Source organism: Necator americanus, chromosome V, assembly GCF_031761385.1.
Source record: "Necator americanus strain Aroian chromosome V, whole genome shotgun sequence".
Lineage (NCBI taxonomy): Eukaryota > Metazoa > Nematoda > Chromadorea > Rhabditida > Ancylostomatidae > Necator > Necator americanus.
In genome coordinates, this window is record NC_087375.1 from 23,270,191 (window position 1) to 23,295,613 (window position 25,423).

The following is a 25,423-nucleotide window of genomic DNA, read 5'->3' on the forward strand; positions in this document are numbered from 1 at the left end:
CAGCACACTTTATTTATTCATTCATTTATGCATTCGAATCGCCTCACAATAACCGGCTAAACAGGTAAGAAAACAAAGAACAAAATAGGAAGAAAATAAACGAATGTTTCGGACAGAAATTTAGCAAGTAAACGATAAGCAGCAGTTAAACCTTGTATTCGTTGAAGCCAACGTATTTGAGTACGTGCTAATATTTGTGTTGTGTTAACATAAACGTAAACATAAACGAATCTTGAATGGCAATCACCGCCACAATCGCCATCCTACGCAGTGTTTTCCATTCAAGTTAGATGTAAAATTCGAACAGTGAAAATCAACAATATTTGTTCTATAATTAATACATTTCCAGTATTTCTGTACGAAATGTTATGTAACTGTGGAAGGTAGACCACGCCAGCGAAGTCTAAGACATCTCTAATCTATATTTATTTCAAAAATATGATAAGCAAAACTATGATTTTATAGCAACTTCAAGTGAACCCGTTCTGAAAATTCTATTGAATGTTATAAACAAGAACACGGCAATAAAAGATGAGAACTGTGGAGAACAATGGTAGGCAATTGAACAAAAGCTATCGAAATTTCTATCCTCAACGAAAGACTATTACTTCCAATAATTCACTGTGGTCAAATTCAAAAGCGTTAATTTAAAAGTGGCGATAGGAAGCCTAAACTGAACACCTGCACCTGCACATCGGCCGCGGAGGTTTTTTAAAGGTGCGAATTTGAACAAAAGAGGCCTAAAAGTTAGGCTTAAACTTGCTCCTTCAACTGCACACCGAAATCACGGCAGAAGTGAACAGATCAAAAACTCGTGTAGAAAAGCTCGTGCTCTCTGCTGCTATGTTGCATCCTAAGAAAAGCAGATTAAAAGCGTGAAAGTTAAGCAAACTGATAACGATTATAAAAGTTCTAATGAGTTGCTCAACAAGGTCTTAACTGAAGTGAGCACTCAAGAAGTTGGAAGTTGATCAATCGGTGTGAAGAATTTGAAATCTTCCGGGAAAAGTTCAGCAGCTTTTGGGTAAAGAAGCTTGTACGTCTGCTTCACTGTAACTTCAGCCGCACCAGCAATCTCTCCTATGTCTGAATATTCAATCTGTTGCTAAGAACTCAATGAAATATGCAATTAATCATGAACACAAAAGTGCATACCTTTTGCCGAGCGTTTTTCACTTGAAGCTTGAGATGCCATGTAGATGGCTGCTGCAGCGATTGAAATTGGAGAACGACTGAATGAGCAGTACAAACACTACAAAACAAATCCAAAAAAAAGCATAGGAAAGATCATACCCAGCAACAAGATCCATTTCAACAGCTCGTTTTGCGATGCGAGTAGCAGCCGCCTAAGTGACGAACATAAATTATTCAAATATGCAAGCCAGGAGCACTCAGCTGCTTGTATACTCTGTACCTGTATAGAGTTAGGAAGAGAGAGATTCCCGCAGAACCTGGACATGAAGTCAGCAGATGTGATTTGTTCAAGATTCGTTTCCAAACTCTTTATAATCAGTTTAAAACATCGTCCTATCTCCTTTTTAGAGACACGTGAAACTGCGCAAATTTCTGAATAACGACATAAGATACGACGACACGAATATTAAACCTCATCTCAATAGTTATAAGTTCACAGCCTACAGGCCGCTTGTGAAGGCCGAAGTGATCGAAGTGATTGTGTTGGAAGAGGAGCAATATACAGAATAAACAAACTATTCAAATACGTTCCACTTTTGGAGTATAACTCAATAATTAAAGTTTCCTAATATCAACAACATACGTGCTTTCAAAATGGAACATGGAAAGATAAAAGAACCTTTAAATGTCCTGGGTACACCTTCCTTTCTGCAGGCAATATAAAGACATGCGGCTGCCTGAGCTTCGTTATTTTTTCCTTTTAGAGCCTTGCTATCCAGCACATCTTTGAATGTCTTAGAGGCAAGGTCCTTAAGAGTGAACACTCACAAAAATAACAGTGGCTCAAAAAAAGCATCGCATTAGTGCAGCTACCTGTATGCTCTTGGCGAGATGGATCCGTTCGCTCATCTCTCTGATTACACTCATCGCTTGCGTCATCTGTCGATCAGTATTGTTCATACTTTTCCGTTGAGCATTTGCGAGGCTAAAGACCGAATCACTATTTCTTTATAGCATAAACGAAATGCTTAGAGTGCAGAATGTTTCTGGAGTTCTAACTCGACTGATGTTCCTAGCGAAAAATACAAACTGAACCTTACCCTTGGGGCAAATGCCAGAGCATGGAAAAAGAGAATAAGTCGAAGTCATCACATTGCAGAGGACATGATGCCGCAAGAAGTAAAGATGAAGAGTTACCTTGTATCACTATCACTTGCGCCAAATCCCACTGCTATACTGGTTGACAGGTCTCCTCCGCTGAGTAGCGGGTTTTCGGGAGCCCCCACACGAGAGGGGTCTGTACCACTGCGTTCATTCGAGAAAGAGCGCCATTCGGTCCCAACATCAACTAGCCTAAACAATGAAGAACACATATCTAAGGTAAGGGACGAAGATAGTTAAAATTGCAGCGCTGTTGACGCAAATTTTTGGAACAACAGACATTCACAACAAACTTTTTGAAGGTTTTTCAAAATATATAAATAAAAAATAAATAATAAAAAAAAGCGCATCGATTATTTGTCCTGAAATTCTTGACGAACGCATAACTCATCAATTAGCAAAAGTGCCGTCACTATCCACACCAAAAATAGTCGGCAGTTTCAGAAGGAATAATGAAGTGAATGGGGTACGGGTCAAGAGGTACCCGCAAAAATCGGCTGACCGCTGCTGACTTCCCTTCATCGGCATGTGCCATCGCGTAATTACGGATGTCGCTCCACCAAGTACACAGCATCCACATCTGCCTGGGATCACCTAGACCCGCCTCCCCTCTAACCAAAACAATTCGATCGATGCTCGCCTCGCGATGGGACGGCAGAAACTGCGAATTTGGGAGAGAAACGAAAAGCGAGTTGAAGCAACAAGTTCTGTTATACGGATATGGTAAATTGAGAGCATGTTATCGAAAATTAAGGTCATTCGAAGCATACCAAATGGTGAAATTTTGGGTGACAAGAGTGATATGCGTGATCTACGTTGACCTCACTTGACAAATTCCACACAGATAAGGATTATAACAAAAACATGCTGCAGAAAAAGTCCTAACATGCATATATTTTACCAAACCCATAATTCCACATATTTTGCACCATATATGTTCCATATAAACTCACTGCGTCAAAGTTTGTGTTCGTCATAATGTCAACGAGTTCAATGTTCAATTTCCAACTGCAACAACTGTATGAACAGCGACTTTATGTTCTTATTACGTCCTTTCGCATGCGCGCAAAAAAGTTTACGTCATAGGCTCAAGATGAGAAGGCTAGAAAAATATAGTGGGATCAAAACGACATGAAGGAGGGTGCAGTTGCGTAAGGGTCTGCGCTCGAAACGGCGCAGTGGAGCTAGCGGTTGGAGTCAACGTGGGGCCATCGCGAAATACAGCAAGGTATGATCCCTCCTAGGTTTTAACCGTTACGCTCCGCCGGACCGCTTCGATTGCAGCCGCTTACGCAACTGTACCGTAGTTCATGTCGTTTTGATGTTACTATATAACGCGTAGGAGTTCGCAATCATACTCGTGTACTATTACACGAAAAAGAATGGAAAGCAAAGAAGAAAGGATTGTAGGAGCTTATAGACACCATCGTGCTATTGAACAATCCTCATATCGACCGCAGAGGTGGATCAGTGATTGGCTGTTCAGAAATAGTAACACGTAACTTCGGTACAACACCCTAACCGCCGACTATAATTGAGCAATCTTACCTTTACATTGAAGCATCCCAAAACTACTAAGTATTATACTTGTTTCCCATCATTTAATTCTACTTTAACATCGTGAGTTTTATGATCCTATTCCACATAATTACCAATGAGTTTCATTAACTCACAGGAGTAAAGGCGCGACTGACGATTGCCTCTTGTTACCTCATAATTACTTCCGCATGAAGTACTTCACTGAGCGACGTCGCCAGAACGGGCCTTTTTACGACTGCTGGATCGCGGAGGACTCAAACTCTGGATCATAAGTGCTCACGCAACTACTGAAACCACTAAGAATACAACAGGGACGAGTTTCATAGTGAACTCAATACGTTAGTGTCAAAGACACCAACCCAATAGAGGGTAATTGTCGGAAATGATGCGAATGCTTAAAGAAGTTCATGCGGAAGTAAGTATGAGGTAACAAGAGGTGACCCATGGGAAACATTAACTTCTGTCACAATCGTCGAAAGTGGTCACCGAAAATCTTCTTCGCTTTTCGGTTACGTTATGACGAGACTGCCTTTTTCAACGTATTCTAAGAACTCTCCTGAGCTCAAGTCGCAAAACTGCTTAGAACGGAACAGAAGTGAGGCGGTGGAATCGATGTTGACGAGTATTGGACTAGTTTTGGCCGATAGCGTGACAAAAAGAACTTTACTCAATTCAGAAGTGGAAATGGTATACCGGCGGATGAAACATGGTAAACATGAACACCTTCCCCGGCCCTCTGAATTAGGCACAGAAAACCGTTTTCGCCTCTTTGCTCACGCTATGAGAAAATCGTCTGATCATCTTGACGAAGCAGCTCACAAGATACTCACTGAAACTGAAAAGCGCCCATTACTCGAAGTGATCTTGAGGACACTTGGCGTTGACAGACAGAAGCATTCGTATACGGGATGGGAGACTATACAGAGGGGGTGATTCCGTCCATTTCTTCCTAATTGCCGTAAAAACAGACCCGGAATATGCGGCGCCGCACAAGGCTGACGCGCTCCAGTCGAACTCCTTGTAGAAAATAGTGCCCCAGAACGCCTGAAGCCGTATCTTCCGGGCCGTTTTTTACGGCAATTAGGAAGAAATGGACGGAATCACTCCCCTCTCCATAGTCTCCCATCCCGCATACGAATACTGCACCTGAAATCCGTACCACCTCAGATTCGTGGAGTGATGCCTTAAAGTCAGGTTAGTAAGACTCGACCATAACTTGCACCCTGTAGTCCCATACTCCCAAAACCACGACTATAACAGAGCTCTTTTTAGCAGATCTGGCAACTTCCCTGAAAATTTGGGAATTGGATAAAGTTAAATAGCAGGCATGAACACGTCTCGCAACTATCATGCCAATCAACGAGAATACTGAGTTTAGAGTGACGAGAAACTGGCTTATCAAGAAAATGTTCAACTGTTCGTTTGGGATTGGGACTAACTGTTGCTTTACTAGTTCTTTCTCTCATTTCAGAATGTAGACTTGAAATGCATCAATTATGACGCTAATTCCTCATTCAGGCTTTCCTAGACTTAAAACTAGAACTACAACTAAGAAGTGCGCAGTTCCCAATTGCAAAAGTTTAGTTACTGGCATCTATCAACTGTTTGGACGATATTCAAACAGTGGAACGACTGCCAATAATCGCAGAGATCCTCTCAATGCTCCCACATTCCTTTATCATCTGAGTGATATAGCCCGCCCAATCTTGAACATTTTCTAGGACTCACATGTGAGTCTAGTCATAACTGAAATGGTCTACTTATCTGGTAAGTGTCACAAAGTGTTCCTCTGATAATAGTAGACAAAGTGTCAGCAAGTGTGAATAGATTTTGTTCTGCGTGCAAACCACCGTTTGAGGCTTAGAACGATTGTGCTATGCAATGACTAGCGGACGACAGGAAAACTTTGTTGGCTCCACGGCTGTTTCGAACCATCAATCGTACGCTCACATCCGAAAACCTCTTTACCTACTGCGATATATCCGTCCGAATTGAACGCGTAGGTACGTCGCAAAAGCACCTATTGGCGCCGCGCACTTTATCCTTTTACTCTTATATTGGATTGCTAAGTGTTTTATGAGTTTTGCAATTTTCTTCCTCAATTTCTTTATCGAGCGCATAAAGTAAATCAATCAACACACCACTGTTAGTTGCTGCATTGTTCCACTTAATAGATAGGTCAGCGATTCCTTTCTCCCAGAACCAGAGAGGCTGGCAGTTGAAGAGGTCGGCGACAGCCCGTTTATTTTTTATTTATTTATTTATAAAGTGTTAAAGGGGATAACGTCACCAAACTTGTCGGAAATTATCTTAGCCAGGAAAGCTTTAAGGGGGCGGAATAATTGATAATCAGGGGTTACCCAAAGAGGGGGAAGTCAGGCGAATAGGTATAAAGCACAGTGCTCCACCCTAACTCTTGATGCCTCTAGAATTGATTTGATGGTCTGCGTAGCTATATGTGCTTTCGGGTTATAATGACAAGTTGCTCCAAAGCTGGTTTCAACCGCTTTTCCCGCACAGCTTCCACTAGTTTCAAAAGTTAAGTGGAGTAAATTACGGTGGCCGTGTGTCTTTGCGGGAGCTGCTCGTAATACAGCATTCCTCCCATCCTAGAAGCAGCAGAGGAGAGCCTTCTTGGGATGTCCCATTTGGCTTGTGCAGACAGGTCCTTAAGGGACCCGCACGGCACGATGAGAATTGGAATAGTGGAGTACCCATTCTCATCTCCAGGTCTTCCAGAAACTCCTTCCTAAACAGGCGGAAAAGAAGAAACTGATAAATACTCTGTACACCTCGTGCCACTCGTAAAGGAATTAGGAATCCATCAACTCAGTACTTTTCTGAGGGTCTAGAAGCAGCTGCGGACTATTGGGGCTACACCAACAGTTCGCAGCCCTGTAGGCTACACCACCGCAAGACTGCGATGTTAACCTCCGGATCCTCTCTGACATTGTCGAGAATGAAGGAGTCTTCCACAGGGTGCGAACGTTCTGACCGGGTCATGCACTTGAAGATCGTGTCTCCCTAATTTCGCAAAGCGACTGAAGCAATGTTGGCACGTGATGGTGGCGGTGCCCTCCACCAATGTGCTGTTGATGTTTCCGACTGCTATCGTTGCACCCCATAAGTAGGGTTGTGAGGCCTGGCGCTAGGTGGCAGACCGGACAAGCCTGCGCCCAGAGACGCAGGTGGATTCAGGGTGGCGCCTGAGACACAAAATCATGTACGTCGGTCGGCCAAAACCGAATCAATGCGGAGGTGCAGGGAGGCGTTGGAGTCGCCAACAAATAAGCTCACACGGGAGAACGGAATCCCAAAACAGGACTAGAGGCTCAAGCCCGTGGGTTTTAAATTTCACAAAAACAGTAATAGAAAGAGTCTCCGACTGATGAAAGCTGGTCGGTAGCGCCAGGTAGGACGGGGTTGCAGGAGTCTGTAGGCTACGAAACGAAAGGACTAGGATGACGATCGTACTTATAAGCACGCACGCTTGCACGGAAGCGGCCATCGAAGATCGATGGTGCAACCAAGAAGATCAAGTACGACGCATCGGACGACCGAGACGAGACGACGTCACTCCCAACTGTATTGAAACAGAAAACGTCTAGAACAGCGACAGTAGAGGTGTTGGTGGAGTTGGCGTCCTCGTCAACACGAGTATGGCGAACATCGACTCTGAACAACAGACCCGAATCGGACGTCGCGGATGAGAAATGTGGTCCCACACCGGCTGACTATCTCGTCGCTTACGCTCCAACATCAAGCTACGAAGAAGAAGAAGTCGAAGCTTTCTATATGGACCGGAGAAGTTCACCGAGAAGATCATGCCTTTACAAGGTCATAATTGGCGACTTCAACGCCAAAGTTGGCCCAAGAAGAACGCCGGAGGAACTTCACCGGGACCCACGGCCTACAATGGAAACCAGGGAGAGGCTTCCGAGTTCACATGACGACAAGACCATCCAGGGAACTGCAATTCCAGAAGCCCTCCCACGCGGACGTGGAGTCACCCGGTGGAGGGTACCAAGAGATAGACCACATCATCGTCAATAAAAGGTTCGCCGACGGATGTCGCTGTTGTACCAAAGTTCATACGGGATCGGACCATCGCCTCCGAGGAAGATTTTCTTCACGCGGAGAGCAGAGAAAGCCGCCAAGTTCAGCAAGAGAAATCCCAGAACACCATCAACTGGGATCTCTTCGCTACGTTAGCCGGCTTGGAAGATTCCGCAATGGACAACATCACGAGGAATACGACCGGCTGTCAAACACCTCATGACCGCGAAGAGGCAGGTATTAAAACAACCAAGAGACGCCTGTCTCGAAACTCGAGCTGATACGCCAGCGTGGAGCACACGAGCCGCAGGGAACAAGAGCTTACGTCCGAGCTCGCAAGGCTTGCAGAGAGGCGATAAAGAAAGACCTTAAAGAGAAGAGCGAGTGCGGCGAAGCAGCAGAGGCGGGAAAAAGCATCGCATGCCGCCGAGACTTCGCCAGTGCAAGAAAGGATGACAGTGGAACCAGGAACAACCATTGCATGAGAAGGGATGGAAAATCATCACGACACGATCACAGGCCCGCCTCACCATCAGGAGATGGAATGTCATTCCAGCGGTTCTCCGTCGAAATACGACATGCTATCAGTCGGTGAAAGCACAGCCGGTCCCAAGAAAAAACAAACACCGAAGAACCTTCGCCAGTACTCAAACGCGAGGATCTTCACACGTTACCTGTGGAATGCAAGGTCCCAAAAGGGAAGACCAGCAAGACCGTGTTGCTGTATAAAGAATCCATGACATCGGCAACTATCGCCCAATCGCCGTCGTAAAAGCTCTTAAAGAGTGATCCTTAATAGGATTGAAAAGGTCTGGAGAAGGAAAGGAGCAAGAGGGTTTGAAAAGGATTCACAATCGACCATATTCACACGTTCGAGACATGAGGTATCGAGGTACAGATGCCCGTCCTATCAAAGGCCTCAGTGAGACGAGTGGAGCGAAACAAGGCGTTCCTAGTAAAAAGGTCAGTGCAGTCGACGGATGCCATTAAAGAATATCATCATGAGGGGAAGGGTGATATACCAATAAGCACCGAGAAGCATGGATGGACAAAGTTCCAGCTCTGCGCTCATCAACAACAACAGGGATACATGAAGGATCGGTCGACATTTAAAACGATGTGGATGTGATGTTCCGCAACGGACGACAGCTACTCTGGGTCAGCCGAGCGAGAGGGCGGAGAAAGAGCAAACTGAAAACGGCCGTGCTCCACGGCACCAAGGGCGGAGCTGACCCTGTGTCGAGTCCGTTCGAAGGTCGAGTTCACGAGCGGGCCCCTAAGGAAAAAGGCCGTGCGCTACAACCTCACCGGATTAAGCTCAGACCCGACCATGGTCAGTTACGAAGTCTTAATCGATGCGTGGGCGCCGCCCCTTAGTCGTTGCACCACCATTGTGTTATTCATAGAAGACGATGGCTGCTGCTCTTGAGAAATTAACGCCTTCAAATCGGCAAATCGGTTGAAGTTAAAGAAGGGTACCCGGCTATATATATATATATATATATATATATATATATATATATATATATATATATATATATATATATATATATATATATATATATATATATATATATATATATATATATATATATATATATATATATATGTATATATATATATATATATATGTATATATATATATATATATATATATATAACTTCTTTAACTTCAACCGATATATATATCTTCAAATACGTGGTTTCGCATCGGTTCTTGAGAAGGCAAACCTGATTTAGTTCTCGTTAGCTGCGATATTAGTAACTGAACCACCTACTTATTGGATCGATACTGGTCAAAATCCCAAGAGTCTCTGGACATGCAAAACCCACCCGCTCCCGCCCTTTTTTCACTTTTCTGGCAATAACATTTTCAATCCACTTGGTTCGAGACCTGCAGCAATGCGAAACTCATCCGTGATACTCGACCGCTGTGACCTTGGGTTATTTCATATCGTCAGTACACTCCATATTTCCATTACCTGTCACCAACTACGAGACCACATTCAGGGCAGATGACGTCCCCTGCTCTGTGATCTTCAACCAAATGAACGTTAGGATGAATAGGACACGAGACAGAAGTCATACCTAAACAAACTGGTTCTTGAACAAGTGGTTCATCACTGATATGCAAAAACAATGAGAAGAAAAATCAATAAAACAGGGCAAAACCCATGTACCGAAACATGAACAATAAACCAGTTTCACAGCAACATCTTATCAGAAAATGATGACTAGTCTCTCATGTATAAAATTAGTTTCACAACAATAATAAGGTTGCAGATTTGGGTGTTACGATGGGGCAAGTCCCACTCTGTGATCGATGAACTTAGCCACGAGGTTTTGATCAGGCTGGACAAATGGTTTCAGGCTAAACAAGGATGGACACATAAGTGCAACAGATAAGTTCGACACAGTGCAGTATAGCAAATGCTCGCCACGAGCCAACTCTTTTGCCAGTTCTAGTTGGTGATTGTCCATGAGGTTCTCGTTGACAACGACGATGAAAGGTTTCTTCATTTTGAGGCATTCAAGACAAGTTCCGGCTCCAGCATGTCCAATGACCAACTGAAAAATCGATATAATGAAGTCATATTGCTAATTATCATCGAGATTAAAAAGCATTCAAGGGGTTTCACTATAATCAACAAGTCGCGAACGGCATCGTTTGCGGTTCTTTGAAGTTGGATCTCCTCATCAATATGCGTTGGTCCAACTATCACAATGAAAACACGCAACTTTGAAGACCTAAGTCACGTTGCACCATATGAAGAAGGATTGTGTAGTCACAATCGTTGGTACCCTCAGTAAATGATGCAAAGAAATCCTTACACACGTCCTAGTATGCATGAGCTGTGGTATTGTTTTGAGAGCTCTCGAAGTAACGAATGTCAGAATCCATTCATTGTGGCATCAAAACTAAATGTGTGAAGATGCGTACTTACTTGTGACCTTCTCGGGTTTGGCGAAAGCCATGCTAAGTTAGACGCCTTAGTTTTGAGCATTTTTCAGGCATATGTAATTTTCTAGTGCTACGTTTTGATAATAGATCTGTATCACATTGCCTCAATACATTATTACACTGCTCCATTTTGAAAACATAACTCATACTGTCCAACGTATTTCAGACACACAGACAGGTTTGGTTGTCTTGCGGATTGATCTTTTCTTATACGAAGTTGTATGTTTCCATGGTAGAGTATAGTAACCACCTTCTACCTACTGATAGAGTGATCCAACTTCGAAGATTTTTACAAATGCTGCTTTTATACAATTGAGATATCAATTGTGACAATGAAATATTGGCTGAAAGTTAGATGGCTCAGTATCATACTAAAGGCAACACACTTCACCAAATAAAAGACTAACTAGTGCGTTTTCAATGTCATCTTGAATGTTGGGTTTGAATCGATAATATTCAACAGGTATTCCACCAGCCTATAATACAGTTACTTCAGTAGGTTAGAATCTGAAACAAACCATATGTTCAGTAGCTACGAATAGGCGAAGGGCTGTCTTCTTGCAAGTGCTACGAAAACCAGAGCCAATTATCCAGGAAAAAATTAGAAGACATGTAAATGATCGGTACAAATAGAAGTGTTACTCGAGCCTGCACGAGCAAATCGGCGAACAAGGAAGGTGAGGGCGATGTGTCCACACCTATTGACCTCTTCAGAACAAATGTCCAGGATAATCCCTCCTCACCTCACAATTATTATTTGCTTCGTGGACATATGAATTTGACATACCATATGTTCAGTAGGTATGAATAGGCGAAGAGCGGTCATCTTGCAAGTGCTACGCATCTGCAGATTCGATAGCACAATTCGAATAAGTATAGTTGACATCAGAAAAAGAAATATATCAAAAGAGACTAGAAGAACACATTTGTTGACAACAAAACTAAATAACCGCAAACCCAATACAACTTTTCAGATCAGAAAATGTGCAATAACAAACGAATTCAAACAGATGTTCGAAAATTCTACGAATTTTTGTATGAGAGCAATGGACAACGTTTCTGGATTTTTCATTATGAATGAAATCGCTCGCTGAACGACGCCGCTTTTATTTCACTGCAACGTGCTTTGCTCAATTTCTAGGTTTTTTTTTTTTTTTAAATCGTTCCACGATTGCACTGATGATATAGCCGATGGAAATGTAGTTTGCTTTGGGCGAGTGAATGAATTGTTTTTAATCGCTTAATTAGGATTATCACGGAATCTTTGGATGAAACGGTAGCTTCCCAGCACGCAAATAGACATATCTAGCCAGCTTCAGCTATTAAGGGGCTACTGGATAGTTGGGGAAAAGGATGAAATGTGAATTTGTGTCAAAGTTGTGGGCGCGTGCACCAATTATTCACGAAATGTCATAGCGTAAATAATTTTACTGGATACAATACAACAAATACTGGTTAATATAGAGAAAAGAGCACTATTCGCAATTCGTATTTAAGGACGAACTTGAGTATACTTATCATTCCACTGACGTTAACAAAGAACAATGAAAAAAACTTGATTTCGTCAGATATTTTAGTTACTTTAATCTAGCTACAAATTAAATACATCAAATGTAAATTACTGCTATCAAATCTATTTTTAATAGAACAAAGAACGGAAAGTATAACAGAAATTGTTATGTTAGTTAGTCATGTTTGTCGATAAGATATGTGAAGCAGAAGCCATTATTGTTAACACTTTTTACTACGGCTAACGCTTCGGCTTCCAGTCTTCCTTCGCAGGAACCTGGACAATCAGAACATTCGCAAAGTATTCTCTCGAACGCCTCGTCTAGAAAAAGTTAGCATCCCACAAGAGATCATCCAAAACAAGGGACCTAGAATGCTTACCTCAATAGCTGAGTCGACATCATATTAGCGGAAGACCTTGTTGTACAGTTACTCCGCTAATAGTAATTAGGATTTGTTACAGTTACATATCGTCGCCTACGCCAGACCTTCGGAATCCAGAATACTTGTAACATACACATTTAAATGTCTCATCCAAAACAGGTTGCGATCACATAACGAATCACACCCCAAACCAAGAACCAAGATGCAATCCTCATCTCGTAGATCAAAACCCGCAAAGATCTCTATAGAAAGATAGCCCGTTCGTAGCGGCTATGCAGTCTTCCTTTCTATTCATTCTGGGCCTTCAGCGCTTATCCAGAGCGCTTATAAAGTTTCGTGAGTCACATCTGGTTTGGACGATAAGATGGTTGCGGTTTTGCCGAAAGGAGCATTTTGATCACATTGCCTGCGATAACGTTCGGGAGGTGTCGCTGCGTTCGTGTGTTTCATTCCATTTAGATGTTATTTTATCTGAACACAAAGAAGTCCTACTGTTTCGTATCAGCGAAGTAACTCTACTACGCGGAGGTCCGCTAAGCCCTTTCAGTTTTCACCTTCGCGCTGATATCTTATGGAATGGTAGCTTGTTCTTTACGAGGCATTTGAGATGATGCTTTGCAAATGTTCTGAATTGCCTGTATTGCGGACTGTCATTATGAGAAGGAAGTCAAGGAACATCGTGGAACCCCTACAAACCGACCTCGCCGTCTCCGTGATCTGCGACTATTCCTTGGAAAACATTTCGCTTGATTTCATCATTCCACTCGCCTGCCCCCAATTGGACGGTGATTTTTCTTACTCCTATGGATCTCAACGCTGAAGTGCACGTCTCAGCAAACACCTGACATGACAAGATGGAATGTTTCCAAATGTGAACATGACAAGATCTTTTTAATCGCACCTCGTTTACGAGTTCATCAAAGCGTGTAGTACCAACAGTAACGAAGCACGTCATCTGTATAAAACGCTTAACTTTCACTAAAAAAAAAAGATTTCCAATGCACGTAACGTTCAGCGGTGAGAGTGCACCATACGCTAAGCCTTAATATGCAAACAGAAATTTATTGGTATACCAATAAGACACTGTCGGTACGAAATTTACGTGAATGAGATCGAGCAATTTTGGTAATTTAAGTCACAACATCTCGCAAGACAACAATTCCTAAAAATTATAAATTCTGGCATTCATTTGCGAAAGTCTTTTACTTAGTCTATAGCCCAACGGAGCTTGTCTGGATCTTTTACTGAGTCTTCCAGTCTTTGACGCTGAAATAACACATCTCAGTAAATTGTAAAATCTGGTATATGGGAGTAAAACGTACCAAAGAGTGAACAACTCCTTTCTGTGACCGTAATTCAGATAGTATGTCAAAGAGTTGAAACTTCATGTAATGGTTGAATTCACCTTTCTAAACCAAAACTATTACAAAAAAAAGCTAGTCAAAAGTAAAACATGATACTTACATTATCGTAGTGATTCTTACAAGTAATTTGCAGTTGAGCAACAACACGTTCAACTACGCGGGCCTTCATTTCTATTTGCTCCACTGTTTCGCCAATGCGACGGCTTTCCACACAACAGCTTTTTTCCTGTTCAGATCTCTCACCACCATTATTTCTGTAAATGAATATTTAAACAGAGCTGCGGTGCATGGTTATCACGAACAATCTATTTGACGTAAACAAGTCCAGTACCAGTTCGAAAATTATTCTTAAAGTCGAGTCAACACGACCGGAAGCCCGGTACAGTTGCGTTAAACGGCGCAATAGGGCGGTTGCGATCGAAGGAGCAGCCGCCTACTTAACTGCATCGAGCTTCAGCTTTTCTGTGTAGCGATAAATTATTTCAAAACAAAGTTTTCTTAGGTAGTTTTTGGTGGGCTTTCCAAATTATTTGGCCGTTTCTCTCTAGTATTTAAAGGCATCACCCCACGAATCTGAGGTGGTGCAGATTTCAGGTGGAGTATTCGTATACGGGATGGGAGACTACGGAGAGGGAGGTGATTCCGTCCATTTCTTCCTAATTGCCGTAAAAAACGGTCCGGAAGATACGGCTCCGCACAAGACTGGCGCGCTCCAATCGAACCTCTTGTACAAAATAGTGCGCCAAAACGAATGAAGCTGTATCTTCCGAGCCGTTTTTTACGGCAATTAGGAAGAAATGAACGGAATCACCCCCCTCTCCGTAGTCTCCCATCCCGTATACGAATACTCCACCTGAAATCTGCACCACCTCAGATTCGTGGGGTGATGCCTTTAAGCAAAACATAAAAAAGATCAAACGCAATGAGTGGGAAGCGTAATGATTTTTGTGTGCACTATAGTTGGGTTAAAACGACATGAAGCACGGTGTACTTGCACGTACGGCCCCCAGGAGCAACGCGGTCTGCTCGGCAATTTGCCAAGTGTTGCCAAGTGACGTCATGTGGATCGACACGGGCCGAAAATTTTTGGTTGTTTTCACTGTTTTTGCTTTTCTTTCTGGTTTTTCGTCTTTTAAGTTCCTCTTTCGTATTTTTGGTATGTCTGCTGCATTTGCTTTTGTTACTTAGGTCTATGTTGCATCTGTATTGTTATTAAGTTATTGAATTGTTTTTGTTCATGTTTTGGTCCTGAAATTTCGTTCGAATTGTATTTATTTCTATGTTAATGTTCTTTTTTGTTTCTTCTTCTATCCCCCTTAACAACAAAAAAGAACATTATCATGAAACTAAGTACACGAACAAAAACTATACAATAACTTAAGAACAATACGGATACAATATAGGTCTATATATAACAAAAACAAATACAGCAAATACAACAAAAATACAAAAAAAAAGAAACTTAAAAGACGTAAAAGCCAGAAGGAAAGAGCAAGAAATGAAAACAATCAAAAAATTGCCACCAATATTGATCCGAATGACGTCACTTTGGCAAATTACCATGCAGACCGCTCGCAGGACGCTGTGAACCTACCTTTTTGGTAGCATACAAAAAGGTAAATTATCTCTTTCAAAAAAAAAAAAACTTTTAAGCCGTAACATCAAAACTGGTGTCAGAAGAAAGTTATAATCCTAGGTTATCTGAGAAGCTAAGTTTGTTGGTGTACCAATAAACACCCCCAGATGATAGTAAAATATTGCACTACAGAGTTTTATGGGGTGAATTTATCCTTTTCCTGTTATAGTATAATAGCAATAGCAACATTAACTATAACATAAGTTGTAGTAAACTGTTATAGTATCAACTTGGTGAGAGGCACACAATTCATAAAAACCAATAAATAAATGTACGACTACTGCAAACAGGAATTCACAACGTACTTACGTCGGATATAAATCGGGAGCATTTTCTTGAGCATCGAGTCTGTTCTTTTTCACCTCCTCCTCAATATTTTCGTGCCTAAAAAGAGCCTACTGAGTTGAAAAATCAAAACGAAAAGGAAAAAACGTATAAATTGTTCGGAGACGTCTTTTTTATCCACAGCCGAAGCCGATTGTGTTCAGCGCGTGAGCGCAATGGGTCTTTAATAGGCTCAAAGCAAGGGGAATGGAGAGTGTATGTTAATAAGAGAAAGATCTTGTAAAGAATTAGATGCATCTCTGATGCACAGTTGTGGTGTGGTCTCCACATGTACACATCAGCAGCAAACTTAAGAACTATCTCTGGAGAAACCAAGAGGTAGAAAAGAAGTATGCCTCATTTTTTGAGAGGACTTTCGAGTTGCAGTGAGAGAAGTTGCAAGAAATCTGTAGCCACCACTTTTGCAGCGCACTCTGTATGTGTGCGGGGGAAGATGTTAAGGAATGGTACGAAGTTCTCTCAAGATTTACACAGTCTACGGCTCGATAGGCCAACTAAGCTATTCATCCTCTCGCAGTCAATAAATTGACACGAAGTTAATTTGGAAAGATAAGGGCATCAATTTTACACATTGGATAATTCCGCAATTCACTGTATAGGGAGGTCTATGCTCTCTTAAACTTCCACCAATCTGAATTAAATAAGAACTAGTTGGAGCGTGCCACAAAGAATTTGACGACATGGAGGTGAAGGTTGATAGTCAGCAGCTACACCACCTGAGTTTAGTGATGATAAGAGCATCGAGGTTGCAGTGAAGAAGACCAGGAACTTAAGGCTCCCGACTCACCTTTTTAAAACCACCGTACTTCTTTCTAAGCTATGCTTCAGAAACCTGACCACCGCAAGCAGAAGGAAAATGCGATTGCGCGTCATAGAACGTAATGCTAGGAGTATCCCGCTTCGCTGAATTAAGTGACGTGGTTCGAAGTTCTGCCCTACGTCAACGATCGAAGATTAGAGACGGTGATGCATATTACAAAAGAAAGCAAAATGGACACGTGATACATCTCAACGAAAACCGTTGACCGGAGTGACTGTGTTTCACGCGATGTTAAACGCACTACAGGAACGTCTCTATAGTCAGACTCTATAGTCAGAGTTCTTCATAAAGAACTTTGAAGAAAAATTTAATGCTCTCCGTACACCCCGAAGAAACAAATCTCTGGGCATTTATCGCACGCGATCGGGACAAATAGAGAAGTTACTACCGTTCGGTCGATCAATTCGAAGAACAAGGTGAGTCAAGATGATCAAGCTGATCATGTAAACATTCATTCTTCCATTTGGGCAGCTGAATATAAATGACGTGTTTAACGCATCACAAAGACTGTAGAAGAGAAGAGGGGTAATACTAAGCAGAAATGACAGTGTTGGTATTAAAACATGTCAGTACAAAGTGCATAAAATTTTACGAACAAACAAAGTTAACAAACCTTCTTTTCAATCGTTGATCCCCACAGAAATCTAGTTCTAAAAAAGAAGCTCTGTATCATCAAATTGGAGTCAAGCACATAAGACAAAGGAACTTGCTTGCTTCTCCGTTGAGACATATGATAGGGACAAGACCTTCTTCTCGAGAAAGCTGTAACCAAAAGACTTCACGGTTGAACGAGGATGACAGCACTATTAATTCTCCTCTACACAATACTTTCTCATTGGATTTGATAGAATTTTCATCGACTTGCTAGAGATAGCTTTACTCAATCATAGTTTTGAGAGCGATCCGTCTGTCCCACAACAACTCTTTTGGCAAAAGAACACGATGGAGGATATCTTTGGATGCGGCAGAACAAGTTGTGTCCTGATGTACAGTTTTTGTTGTGGTTTTCGAACCATTATCTAGACAGGTCGAAAAGATCTCAAGTTCAGTGCGATTTCATCAAACGGAATGCAGCGACAATTAGTGCTAGCGATGTCGATGCAACGGATCCGCCGCTCCTGTTGCGCTACGTCTTGCTAGTGCTCTACCCACAAAAACTTCCGCCCATTTCGCCAGCAACTCTCGCGATCTGCTGTTCGAATCGAACAAGGAAAAAAAGCTGCATAGTGACAGATGTTGATCGGAATTTTGAACAAAATAAAGTTATTTAGCAAATATGGATAAGTGAAATGTCGTTTAGAAATGTGAATGACAGTGTTTATTTCCTTATCAATTGTTTGATGGGACCCTCTACTCACTCATGGAATTACAAGACAACATTAAAAAAAAACTTCGGTTGATCGTTGTTATACCAGACCCCCTTACATTTTTTGCTTTGCTGAGCACTTCTTTCTGCACAACCAGCTAAGTAAAGTTGATATTCAGCGCCTTACACGGCGAGAGGAAAGTAAATCTGCCTTTTTAGTTATATAAGCGAAAATCCGGCGAGAAAATTTCAGTTATCTTTAACGCCTTTAGGGGCGGGTGTGGTGTAGCGGTTAGAGGTTCCGCTTCCTGCACGTTCGATGTGAGGTTCGATACCGTTCTAGTGCTCACCAAGCCTTTCATCCCTGCGGGGTCGATAAATTGGTACCAGACTTGTCTGGGAGGATAAAAACACTGACGTGACACATCGGCTAGCCACCGCTAGTCATTGTATAGGCCAGCTACACGTAAACCTCAAATGATTCTGAATTGAAGTGAACGTGGGAGCGCATCCCAAGCGGGTTGATTAACGCCAGACACTTTATCCTTTAGCCCCTTTTGTAGCTAGTTGCAATTCATTTTGTTCTAAAATTTCAACACATACCGATATGTGTGAAATTCCTCAAATGAGGTCAGTGTAAGGCATTACGACAGCACATCACACTTTGTTATGGCTATAATGAGATATCTTTGACCTGAAAAGAAGAATCTATTTCTTTCCTTAATCTCTATTAACTGATAATATGTGCTCAATTTGCCTTGTTCGCATACGACATACTGTTGCGTTAATTCCTTTCCTTTCACTATTCTGCTTTCGTTCCTTCACAAGTTTCACTTTCTTCACGAACCGATGTCGCGCGCGGGTCGGTTAGAAGTCAAGAGGAAGACGGGGCTAGATAGTTCAAAGCAGTCATGAAGACTGGTGGACTTCAGACGTAATTACGCGGAGGTACACGACGCTCAAAAAGGTCAGTGGCGGTCATCCCGACCTTTGTGGGTACCTCTTGTCCCGCACTCCTACTCTCCACCGCTTACGCAACTGCAAAAACATTTAGGTCATTTTGAACCGAGTAAAGCCGCATAGGTTTTATAAATGAGTTGTGTTTCATCCTTCCGATCGATGGCATGACAAAACCCGACAAAATCTACTGGTTTAAAAAGAAGCAACTAGTTCAAAAAGAGCAAAAGTGCAACTCACCGAAAAATGTCGTAAGCAGATGAATTTAGTTTCGTTCGACTCATCATCTATCGCTAGAGCGTCGATCCAACGATGATAAAGGTCGTCATCTTAAACAAAGCGTCTATTGCACCGTTTACGTCCTATATAATTTGTAGTATTCATTAGCAGAGTAACAAAAGATTACATATTACTTTGTTGAGTCAATCAAGAAATTTAATATTCTAATTATTCCCCTGGTGTGCAATACTGTTACAGAGCAGGTTCAGTGCTTTAGCTAGCTGCTAACAGATTCCTCGAGGGCTACTGTTCCTCGGTATGTCGATGTTTCAACAACACTTTTTGGATATACTGTTGAACTTCAATCTTATTGCTAAAACAATAAGCTCCATCACGGATTCCATAGGAATTGCCGAAAAGGGATGCTAACTTTAACGGACTTTCTATTTTTACGGGTATTCGAATGCATGTGAAGAGAATCCCGACGGATCTTCGAGCATGCATCGATCATGCCTCGGCAAAGCAATTAGCGATGAGGAGTATCCTAGAGAGATTCACCTTTGCTGTTACCGAAATAGCTGACTCCGCTTACCTACCTATATTCATACGCTGGATCATCGGCTATGATATGATTCATGAGCTATTAAATTGTTCCGGAGAATCAGACAGATCCACTGGAATTTTGTGATGTGAGGTGAACTTGCAATCGTACCAGAAAAAAGAGAAATCCTCACGTGAAATATGAGATGAGGATGTATAGTAGATTCCAATTAGGTATACGAAAATTTTCGTCAAAACATTTCCGAACGTTTCAGCTTTCAAAAATAACGGAACGATGATTATAGGATTCCAAGCTTTTTTTGTAACCTATTTCCGAAAAGAGGAAGCTTCTGTTCCTATGACCTCTTGGAATAAACTTACAGAAAAAAAAGAGTTCAACCTTGATAAGATTTCTAGACATCGTGAAGGTAATATCAAGATAAAACTCGCTCTCGTTCTCCTCTTCTTTACATATTTCCTAGTTATTCATAACTGTGCAGTTGTTTGCGTCTCTATGGTCAGAAGAGCATCTGAGGCGGTCGTCTGCGTCTCCATGAACGACTAGAGCGCGACCTCGTCGGCGTAACATGTTGTTACTTTGGCTAGTCGCTTCAACATAGTTACTTTACTGTTTTTTTTTTCGATCTTGAAGCTGTATTGGTCTGGAGAGTTACGTGTGTGTCGCGCGCGGCAGGGAATCTCACACGAAAAGGCTCGAAGGCTCACTCGCAGTCGGAACAGTTTGTCACTTTGTCTTCCCCTGTGCTCACCGGATCTAGGAGCCAAAATCCGACTGTGAACTACTGGATGGACATCACGTGCAACCTGAGGGCAAAACTTGAGGCACTCACTACGGGCCGATCGGGTGAATTCTCGAGATTTTTCTCCGGAATACTGTTCCTTTCAAATCTCTATGTGAGTAAATTTAGTAACCGTGAATACTGGGGGTGCTGGTGGCTTTGGTGCATTCGCAGCAGAAAAATATGTACGACAGACCTGGTTTTGGGAAAGGGACACATACGGTGTCAATAACCGCATTTGAACAGGTGGCGATCGCACAAGTTGTTAGACAGACTGGTCCTAGCTGAGAAAGTTTAGGATTAACACCTTCGACAGACAATTTGCGGAAGACGCTTGGATCCTAGAAGAACAGTGTTAACAAAAATTGAGAATTCAGAACTAATTCAGAACAGAACACACACGAAGGAAACAAAAATTACATGCCTGCATAACTCCTCTTGTGTAACGTTTCCCTTCTGAAAAATGCATCTCGCAAACATGTCCAGCTTCAGGAAGGTGGAACTCAAAAGTGCTAGGTAATCCAATACCATTCTGAATAGCCTTATGCCATCTTCCATAGTCGGCGCTGAAAAGGTAGTAAACTGTAGAAATCACGAAAGAAAAGAGTATCAAACTATGAGTTCGGGTGCGTAAGAAGTAGCGGAGTAGATGAAATACTATTACTTCAAGGTGCAGATCTTCAGTGCACTGCAAATTTTGCTGGAAATAATCAATGGTGAACTACCAAACCTACCTACAATGTCGTTGCGTAATCCACCATCTTATAGCTGTCAGAAATGCAAATTAAACTGCAATTCGGACCGAGTCTTTCTTAAAATAACAATCAAGGATATTTACCTGTTTGATGGGATGGAGAACATCTTTACATATCTTCCAGAGAACAAGGAGACATCAGACGATTTATAACGACAGCATAAAACAGGAACTTTCACAGGTGTACCCCATGAGAATAGTAGCGAAAAGCTCACCTGGTACATCACAAGGGAGAGGATTGGCATATGGTGATATTAAAATCCCATTCGGCTCTAGAAAGGTATAGACATAAACTCCTAAATCCTCATTTCCAGAATAGAGATGGAAGGGTACCAAGTTTATCTATGTCTATGTCTTCGTATCCTGTTTCAGAAAGGAAGACATATCGACGCCGGAGTCGAGGCAACAGTTCCTTAATAGTTATGTATATAGTTACCGATATATTTATGTTCTGAAAGAATCAGACCTCTCACAACTGTCACCTAGTATAAATTTGTTACCCTTTGACAAAAATGAACGCAAATCGGGTACACCTTCGAATCCAACCTCATAAAAAATCATCGATCTTTCAGGAAGATTTATATCGGGTACGACAGAAACAGAAGTATCCGTGATTTTCGTGCTGAAGTGGCGGCTACATATTCGAAAAGGAAAATCTAGCAGTTTTTTGCGTGAAATAGACGAAATTGGCATCACATGTGATCGTTCAGCATTCTCTGAAAGAGAAAAAGCTGTTCAAAATGATATAATATGATGATAAGAAGGCAATTAAGAAGAATATATTTGCATATACCCCCTTCATCTCTCAAACTATTGATGAGCTTGATTAGAAGAGTGTTCTGACGGCTGACGTCTACCTTAAAAAAACCTGCTTTAAGAAAAAATATAGCTTTGTACTTCTGCACAACATTTGGCTCCTCGGTCTGAAGCACCTAAGAAACTATGATGCACGCTACACTAACGAAATCAAGTGAAACTTACCACACAAATACAAATCCACTGGGCTGCAATCTCGATGGCGGACGGCAGAGTACACCTAAATCCAATGCTTTCGGGGTTTGGTCCCCTGTAAGAACAAGCGTCCACAGAGCATTTCAGTTTTCTACGAGTGCATTTTACCTGAACTAACGCTTAAAAAACTGAGATGAAATATAGGTAAACATACACTGATTTCAGATAACCAGAGGAGATGAGAGTTAATTAATACGCAAAACGAATTAAAACAAAGTTCTTGGAACTTTTTCAAACATGTCAAAGCAAAGATGCAGGTGTCCTCTGTACATTCCGCATATCTAAGAAGACAGGGCCCATCGCAACTGTCCACAGCGGCAAACGTACGTTTTTGCGTTTTGTTCTGCGAAATATACCGCAATGGTTTTAAGCTTTCTTCCTCTTCAAAAAGATACAAAATGATTTTCGACCATAGTCTCCACTACTTCATATCCTCTCGCTCATGGATATCCAAAGAATATTTGCTCATTTTAAAACAGAAACAGGAGTACGCGAAATTACTTTTTCGACTTTTCTTTTACTTATATTTCTTCACAAACGAACGCAGCGCCTGCATCCCTTTGTAAGTAATTTCGTCCTAGACGTCGTTCGATGCTCATATTTTCTTAATGCGATCAAGTGAATCAGAGGAGCTAGAGAGACGGTTTGGAGTCGCCTTCAACACAAAGGCTCCACTTGTCTTTTATGTTTTCTTGTTATGCCAACGAGGTTTAGGTGAAACTTTTTATTGGCCTGACGTTTCGACAAACTCGTCTTTTTCAAAGGCCTGAAATGGCTCCACTTGTCTACTACGGGAGGAAGCAACGTTCTCCACTACAGAAGAACTGTTCTTAGGAACAACAGGGAGTTGGTGTCCCTGCCAACACGAGTATGGCAATGAACATCGATACTTTTGAACAACTAACGACCCGAATGAAACTTTTGCGGATGAGAAGATCGTCGAATCGATTCATGAAGTAAAGATACCATTCTAAAATTCTAAGTGGCTTTCGGGGAATACGCAAACCCGATTGAGATTTGCAAGTCGCTCTGGGGGTGTACCAGCACACAGGTATGTTTAGAATGCGGTGAATAAGCACTTGTTTACGTATAACATAGCGATAACTCCCAATGTTATCAATCGGAGACCTCGAAGACAACCGTGCGTCTGGACTTTTGTCAGTTTTAGATTCGGCAAACTTTGAGAACTGCAAGCAAACAACATGCCACTTAACAATTACTCACTCACGCTCTTAACAAGTTTACTACAGAAACTGGAGAGACTTGGCTATTTGAATGGGCATACATGGGTAAAAGACATGGATTGACTAGGACGAACAAGAGCAAAAAGATCGATTTATCATTAATTATTAATTATTAACAACGCTATTAACGTTGTTGTTTTATTCCTAACGAGATGTCAGACCATCGCATGTTCAGACCGTGTCATTAGTGGAAGCAACTTTTTTTTTCACAGATATCCCGAACACTCCTATCAAGACATAACTACTGCATTAGAAGCCCCGACTTGGGTCGATATGGAAGAATATAATACAAAGATCCTCCTGCTTTCCGTCTGATGGACCCTACTCTTTGATTCTGACTATAACTCGCTCTGATTGAAACGTTACTCCTTGAAAATCAGAGAAAACGTGGGAACGTCCCTAACGAACATCTTAGGGTTATAAAAAACCTCCCTACTCACAGATGATGACCTAGATCTCTAATATAATATAATAAATATTTCTAACAGTTACGGTGAACAATAGTCAATTAAACTTTGGTGACTAGATAGATATGCAAGATTGGAATAAATTTGTTAATAGTGCCTGAACTTTGAGTTCAATCTAATGTTACTGGAATTTAACCAAACTTGCAATTAGATGTGAAGGTTATACTTAATTAAGGTTAATAGAAATCATTAGATCTCAACTTCCTACGGTGGTCATTAGGATAAGAATAAAAGTCGGCTTCGAGTGAAAAAAAAACAAAGTAAGACGAGAAATAGATACGATAGAATAAAACACCGAAAAAGAAAAGTAAATGCACCTGGACTGCATCTACAATACAACCGAGTTTCCTTACGCGTAGCATCAACCTCTGCAACGGCAACAGAAGATCACCACGACTGACCGCTTTGTCAGTTGCCAAAAGTGAAAGAGCAGTATCCATGTCCTTTAAAGAGTAATATATCACAGTTAGCTGAGTCCACTAACAGACCAACATAGCCATCTTCTTCTTCATTCGTATTGCTATTTGTGCGCTTGATTGAACCATCTTCTGGTGTTTCTATAACAAGTAATTCATAAGTTAGTGAGGGACTATGAAGTTGGAAATACCTGCATCAGAGATGTCAGCATCAGTAACAACGCTCAGTTCCGCCCTAAACATTGTTAGAAAAAAGGACTACCCAGAAGCGGAATAAAGGGAAAGACATACTGTTTCGAATAGTGGTCAGCCTCTGAGCATGTCTGTTGATCTTGTTGGTTCAAATTTTTGCACGACATTTCGGTTTCCTGAGGAGATATCACCAGCTTTTAGGAATATTGATGAAAACTAAACTGCCTAATAGATCAACGGAAGCGATTACCTTCTGAGTGGAAGGTAATGGAAGAAATTGGATCACATTCAGAGAGCCTGGAATGTCTTCCTCTCAAGGAGCACATCAAGTAAAGAAAAGTCTCCTCTTGTCTATTATATATCAGAAAGAAATATACCTGACTCATTAGAGGAGACTGAGGCTTCGTATTCTACCAGATCGACATCTTCATCCATCGCGCATAAATAATCGTCGCTGTTAAAGTGTGATTAAAGCAAACACTTCGATACTGATACCGTATGTATGATATATGTATATGATAGTAAAGAGAAAACGTTTTTTGAAGATTAGGTGATAATGATTTGGTTAAAATTTATTATTAATTCCAAAGCACTATGATTAGCAAGT

General features: G+C 41.6%; 4 protein-coding genes across 6 annotated transcripts; 1 reads left to right on the plus strand and 3 right to left on the minus strand.

The window, feature by feature from the left end:
* Positions 1-952: 952 nt before the first annotated feature.
* RB195_014946 (uncharacterized protein) lies at positions 953-9,976 on the minus strand (the record flags this gene model as incomplete). Its single annotated transcript, XM_064205427.1, has 8 exons — positions 953-1,086; positions 1,156-1,232; positions 1,294-1,346; positions 1,415-1,566; positions 1,814-1,943; positions 2,008-2,119; positions 2,332-2,487; positions 9,873-9,976. The coding sequence occupies 8 exons, from the start codon at positions 9,974-9,976 to the stop codon at positions 953-955; spliced, it is 918 nt and encodes a 305-aa protein (XP_064061308.1).
* Positions 7,223-7,887, plus strand: RB195_014947 (uncharacterized protein; the record flags this gene model as incomplete). Its single annotated transcript, XM_064205428.1, has 2 exons — positions 7,223-7,232; positions 7,316-7,887. 2 exons carry the CDS (start codon positions 7,223-7,225, stop codon positions 7,885-7,887), a joined length of 582 nt encoding a protein of 193 aa, XP_064061309.1.
* A 206-nt stretch (positions 9,977-10,182) lies between the features above and the next one.
* RB195_014948 (uncharacterized protein) lies at positions 10,183-13,700 on the minus strand (the record flags this gene model as incomplete). The annotated part of the gene is made up of 4 exons (XM_064205429.1): positions 10,183-10,458; positions 11,260-11,328; positions 13,446-13,586; positions 13,647-13,700. 4 exons carry the CDS (start codon positions 13,698-13,700, stop codon positions 10,183-10,185), a joined length of 540 nt encoding a protein of 179 aa, XP_064061310.1.
* Positions 13,701-13,951: 251 nt separating this feature from the next.
* RB195_014949 (uncharacterized protein) lies at positions 13,952-25,251 on the minus strand (the record flags this gene model as incomplete). Of its 3 annotated transcripts, XM_064205432.1 has the most annotated exons (21): positions 13,952-14,011; positions 14,068-14,154; positions 14,210-14,363; positions 16,055-16,129; positions 17,524-17,560; positions 17,621-17,672; positions 19,414-19,502; positions 20,929-21,073; positions 21,157-21,298; positions 21,571-21,603; positions 21,674-21,758; positions 21,820-21,898; positions 22,033-22,202; positions 22,280-22,343; positions 22,468-22,605; positions 24,526-24,651; positions 24,701-24,765; positions 24,816-24,859; positions 24,916-24,992; positions 25,067-25,113; positions 25,194-25,251. In XM_064205432.1, 21 exons carry the CDS (start codon positions 25,249-25,251, stop codon positions 13,952-13,954), a joined length of 1,827 nt encoding a protein of 608 aa, XP_064061311.1. The 3 variants fall into 3 exon arrangements, with proteins under 3 accessions (XP_064061311.1, XP_064061312.1, XP_064061313.1); XM_064205430.1 differs by lacking the exons at positions 21,820-21,898; positions 22,033-22,202; positions 22,280-22,343; ... (5 more) ...; positions 25,067-25,113; positions 25,194-25,251 and having other exon boundaries at positions 21,571-21,731; XM_064205431.1 differs by lacking the exons at positions 13,952-14,011; positions 14,068-14,154; positions 14,210-14,363; ... (12 more) ...; positions 25,067-25,113; positions 25,194-25,251 and having other exon boundaries at positions 24,617-24,765; positions 24,916-24,983.
* Positions 25,252-25,423: the final 172 nt, after the last annotated feature.